The 3,364-nt window shown below is 39.7% G+C and overlaps 1 protein-coding gene across 1 annotated transcript; it reads left to right on the plus strand.

Moving 5' to 3' along the window:
* The first annotated feature begins 837 nt into the window (after positions 1-837).
* LOC139212180 (CD209 antigen-like protein 2) lies at positions 838-3,142 on the plus strand. Its single transcript, XM_070842659.1, has 6 exons — positions 838-1,023; positions 1,310-1,399; positions 1,908-2,174; positions 2,286-2,452; positions 2,596-2,732; positions 2,898-3,142. Exons 1-6 carry the CDS (start codon positions 903-905, stop codon positions 3,049-3,051), a joined length of 936 nt encoding a protein of 311 aa, XP_070698760.1. The 5' UTR covers positions 838-902; the 3' UTR covers positions 3,052-3,142.
* Positions 3,143-3,364: the final 222 nt, after the last annotated feature.

Raw genomic sequence — 3,364 nt, forward strand, 5'->3', positions numbered from 1 at the left:
ATTCGAGACTCTAATGTTAGCTAGCATTATCCACATAAACATGGTTAGCAGGGGGATAAACCTCTGGTAATAATCAACATAGCCTCTCGTGGCCTGCTTTCATGTTGAATCTGCATAAACAACCTCACAAACCACTGCAACACATGACTAAACAGAGAGCAAGAGAGACAACACACACGCACAAGCAGACACAGACAGAATGTTACGAAGTCATAAATTCATGATGTCATTGATAGAAATCAGATCTATGAGCTAACAAACAAGCTGAGAAATGCACTACTGGTGTGTACAGCCAGGCTGCTGCTCGCCCAAGACTTGTGGCGCTTCTGCCTCTTGTGTGTTCCCAAAGTAAAAACAAAACACAAACTATACTCCACAGAACTAGAAATAACATGTTTGTGTCATTGCTGGTGGTTGTCTCTCAGCCACAGTGTTTGCAGAGCAACTCCCAAAGCCGCCGCTGAAGATACTGAGCTCGACCAAGAGAGATCACGAGGGGAGCTGTGCAGCATGTGCACAGGCAGTGACTGACACTTCCTGCTCTGACTGATTGTTTTCATTCAGGCGTTGTACTACTGTCAGCATACAGTGACAGTTTCAGCAAATACAACACAGAGCTATTTTTTATAAAAGTTACATACTGGACCTTTAATGCTGGCTCACTGAACATTTATAGTGTTACTCTGTAGATATTACAATACATTTGGCAATTATAGCAATGCGATTGTACTTTCAAAGCAGTGTCTATGGTTGGGCAGGGGGCAAATTTTGAAGTAGGAGATTTGGCTGTTGAGCTTGTTTGGGGCTGGTTGTGTCACACAGACCTGGAAACCCTGCCCTGATTCATATTCGATACTAAAGGAGCGGCCAAACAGATCACTGAGCAGAGGTGCAGCTCTGCAATGGAGAATCCACAAAGCAGAACAGATGATGGGCAGAGAGTCTCTTTCATGCCAGAGTTTTCTAAACTTTTCTTCAGCACCGAGGGACAATTTCGCACTCGCTCTGAACTTTTTGAACGAGGTGAGACTTTAAGATCTTCAGTCTGTCTGTCCAGTCTACAGTGTTTGACACATTTTATATGCCCTCTGCACTTTTCAATCACTGCTTTCTTTTGTCACTATCCTTTTGAGATTTTGAGTAATCTAATGCTGTCATTATTCAGATGTTATTGAATGAAGAGCATTGTTACAGGCCAGGCATTATAATCAAGCCTCTATGACTCCGGCTTTACACTCATATTCATCATGATCATCACCTGTCATACTTTTTAGCTCTATGTAATTTTTACAAATTCCAATATTCACAGGTGGATATGGATCCAACCGACTGGTTTTACTGTGTCTGGGTCTGTTGAACGTTGTTCTGCTGATAGTTGCTGTTGTTATTGGGATAAATTGTGAGTATGACAGTTGATTTAAAAAAAATCAATTTCCATCTTGGAAGCTCAACACACCAGATAGCTGAATAGACACCTTTTCATGAAGTCTGCAAGATCTTATATACATTTCAACATGCTATTTCAACAGCAAATGTTTTAAGGTACATTCAATTCAGAACAAGATAATTATATGGTAACATTTGTTAAAATGTTCATATGTAAGTGCACATTCCTGATTATTTTCATGGTTTTTAAAGATTTACAAGATTTACAAGTTGTATCTCTTTTTTTTCCCTCTCTAGTATTGCAACTGAAATCGAAATGTTTTAAATGTTCACATATGTTAGCACATCTATCTTTGCACAAACGAAACAGTGCAAAAACACTTTACTTTTTAAAATGCATGTTATGGAAAAGAAGTTATGAATTACACTATACAACGTCATTGTCCAGTGCGGTAAAAATATGTCTTTGACTTTGACACAGATCTCGCTCTATTTGTGACAATGTGTCTTCACGTCTTCAGGTGCCAAAGTCAAAGAGGGTTCCATCCAGGTTTCCCACTCGGCTGCAGCACAGCTCATCAACGAGCTGAACTTTCTCCGTAGCAACCACAGTGATGTGATCAAAGCCAAAGAGGAGGCCAAGAACACGTTAGACAGCGCCATCAAAAATCATGCACAGCTAAAGGTGCAAATTGAGCAGCAGAAGACCATCAATGAGAACTATCAGAAACAGATTGAGGCACTGCAAGCAGAGAAGTCAACTCTACAGTCCAATATATCAGCTTTGGGTGAGACAGAGCTTTAAGTGTCAAAGTTTATAAATGCAGGTTTTAATTCATGTGTTAATTTAGAATACTGAAAAACACCTCAAGTGACAAGAGATCTTTTATTTCTTCCAGAGGGAACCTGTGGCAAATGCCTCCCCAGGTGGATTCTTTTCAACTCATCCTGCTATTTCTTCTCTTACACTGAGTCCACTACTGTCAAAAAGAACTGGGCAGAAAGCAGAGCAGACTGTATTAGTCGTGGTGCCGACCTGACTGTGATCGACAGGCAGGAGGAGCAGGTGGGTTGGAGTGACTGACTGAAAAACTGAGAGGCACACGCCCTAGCATGGCTACAAATGACGCTGAGATCAATATTATATATAAGTATATTTGTTACATTTGGGCCCTATGAACATGTCAATTCCTTTTTTCACTTACACAGACATTTGTGAGTGATGCCATTGAAAATAAGAAAACAAGCTCAAACTGGTGGGATAACGGATTCTGGATTGGTATCACGGACTTAGAGACAGAGGGGAAATGGGTTTGGATTAATAACGTCACTGAGGTGGAAAACAGGTAAGAGTTGCAGAATTTAATTTTTAAATGTGTATTAATATGGAAATACTATTGCTTAATTTTACTTGATTTTGCCACCTTTATTTGATGAATATAACCATGATGTTATCATTCCTTTTCAAAATGGAGTAGCTGTATTTTGTGAATGATTTTGATTTTTCTAAGATACTGGATGAATGGAGAACCAAACAACAACGGACCAGAAGGAGAAAATTGTGGGGTTGCAGTCGCCTCATCTTCTACGCCCTGGAAGACCCGATTTGATGGAAGGTGCCACTGGAAGGTGTTACACTGGATATGTGAAATGCCATCAAGATAGACTCAGGATACATTTCCTGAAGCTCCGCTCAAGCAGAAAACACAAGCATATGTTTGGAACTGCCTTGAAATAAAAATTACAGTCCCTCTAAGACGTGTGTTATGTTTCTGAACATTTTTCACCTTGATATTTCCAAGTCAAGCGGACCCTGTAGAACCAGTTGTTTGCTGAAAATACGGCCATCAAATTCATTAAAATACAGGTTATAATCCATAAAATGTAAACTTTTCAACAAAATGTAATCCAGTTTAAACAGACGGTTATATATTAGTGCAAATACAATCAGTTCCACTCTTCCACAGCTCTAATGTCA

This window comes from Pempheris klunzingeri, chromosome 13, assembly GCF_042242105.1.
Source record: "Pempheris klunzingeri isolate RE-2024b chromosome 13, fPemKlu1.hap1, whole genome shotgun sequence".
In the NCBI taxonomy this organism is placed as follows: domain Eukaryota; kingdom Metazoa; phylum Chordata; class Actinopteri; order Acropomatiformes; family Pempheridae; genus Pempheris; species Pempheris klunzingeri.